The 1,970-nt window shown below is 52.0% G+C and overlaps 1 protein-coding gene across 1 annotated transcript; it reads left to right on the top strand.

The window, feature by feature from the left end:
- Positions 1-1,088: 1,088 nt before the first annotated feature.
- Positions 1,089-1,970, top strand: ANOM_010757 (zinc-binding alcohol dehydrogenase family protein; the record flags this gene model as incomplete). The annotated part of the gene is made up of 1 exon (XM_015556013.1): positions 1,089-1,970. The coding sequence occupies one exon, from the start codon at positions 1,089-1,091 to the stop codon at positions 1,968-1,970; it is 882 nt and encodes a 293-aa protein (XP_015402246.1).

Here is a 1,970-nt window from a genome sequence, read left to right as displayed (position 1 = left end):
ATTTCCTGGGACCTTTATATCACCTCTTCTACGTTGGGCAGATTGTCGTGAGGACTTCCAGTGTTGGGTTGATTGGCTCTGGCAAGACTGGTTAAAGGAGATATATGGCAGTACGGAAGATTTAATTACAGAAGATATGCGAAAGCTTTTCTCTCGTTAGATTCCTTAGCGGATGGAAGATAGAATCAAGATTTTAGTGCCAAATTACTATTTCAGTACATATGTCAAGTACTATTAGTCCCAAACTGGCAAGAGTATTTCCCGAAATACCGGATTCTTAAGTGAGGGAAGGCAGAGTGATGCTGACAGGTTGCCCAATCTGTTATGCCTGCGCCAGCAATTGTCTGTCTCCGGTCTGCAGTTAGTAGGTCCTCGACGCAAGGTGAGCTTTTGCAGATTCTCACTTCAAAAGACGCTAACCACCATTCGTATTCGTCCCAGCCCACCATACTAACCACGGATACTCACCACGGATCTAACCGCCAAATTTAGTCTCCGAGATTCCTATACTGTATACGGGTTTAATGGAAAGCCCTCTAGCTTTAACACCGGAGCAACAGCACTCATGGACTGTGGGGCACAAAAGAACTATTATATCAACTCCTCTAATTCGACAATCATACTGATTCCTTGGGTTCTATCCTGGTGTCACAGGGTACCGTCTAAACAGGAAGAACAAGATAAATCTCCCAAAACCGGACTTTAGGGACATATCGGTTTTAATGGTAAAGACTTTATCTGCAGTATGTCACAAGCAACTTCTGAAATATAAACCTACCGTGGTTATGTATCTCTTAGCTTTATCTAAGTTATCAACAGTTCACCTTCTATCGTTCTCCCCTTCCACATACTTCTCCTGCTCAGGTTGAACGGTCTTTCAGTGCAAAAGCCCCCACAAAAGCAAACACAATATCAAGTCGTCAAACACCCACCATGACCCGACAACACGAAGCCGCCATTCTTCCCCAGCAGGGTGGTCCCCTGTCTCTTGGCCAGCGTCCCACCCCCGAGCCCAGCCCCAACGAAGTCTCATCGAAGCCAAAGCTGTTGCCTTGAACCCCTGCAATCATTTCCAGCGGGACTACGGCATGCCTGCTGTGCCTATCTACCCCGCGATCATCGGATCCGATGCTGCGGGTGTTGTCGCCAAGCTGGGCTCAGATGTCACCACGGTCCCTGGCCCAGGAAGCCGAGTCATCGCCTATGCCTCATCATTCCACCAGAACGGCTTCCCCGACTACGGCGCCTTCCAGAAGTACGCTTTGGCACCATCCGAAGCCGTCATCCCACTTCCAGACCATCTCTCCTTCGCGCAAGGCGCCGTCTTCCCCTTGGCTGTCTTGACTGCCCTGACTGCCTGGACCACCATCGGCATCCCGCTCGACACCAGGTACACTCCCGCGGACAAACAAGCGGTGCTCATCTGGGGCGCATCGAGCAGCGTCGGCACGTTTGCTGTTCAATCCGCCAAGACACTCGGCTTCACTGTCTACGCCACCGCCAGTCCTAAGCACCACCACCTGGTTAGGAAGCTCGGGGCCCATGCGGTTTTCGATTACAGGGCAAGCGACGTGGTCGCCCAGATTGTTGCCGCCGTGAGGAAGGACGGTGTCAAGCTGCACACTGCACACTGCGTTGTTGATGGAGCTCTGCAGCCGACGTTGGACATCCTCAAGGAGACCAAGGGCGATGCTCACGCCAGGGTTGCACACTCGCCCCTTCTCCCAGAAGGCCACCCGACCCTCGACAACAAACAGATCACTTTCAATCTCCCATCCATGGACGAGGCTGCGAGGAGCAAGCACATCAACGAGGTCTTCCATGGGTGGTTAAAGACCGGTCTGCAGTCGGGTGAAGTAATCCCCAGTCCCACTATCCAGGTTGAGGCTGGCGGTCTGGGCGGATTGAACGCAGCGTTGGACAAGCTGAAGGGTGGTGTTAGTGGCACCAAGATTGTTGTGCCAGTCTAA

The sequence above is a fragment of the Aspergillus nomiae genome (genome assembly GCF_001204775.2).
Source record: "Aspergillus nomiae NRRL 13137 chromosome Unknown contig00463, whole genome shotgun sequence".
In the NCBI taxonomy this organism is placed as follows: domain Eukaryota; kingdom Fungi; phylum Ascomycota; class Eurotiomycetes; order Eurotiales; family Aspergillaceae; genus Aspergillus; species Aspergillus nomiae.
The sequence above is the reverse complement of the archived record's forward strand: the minus strand, read 5'-3'. Positions and strand labels throughout refer to the sequence as shown.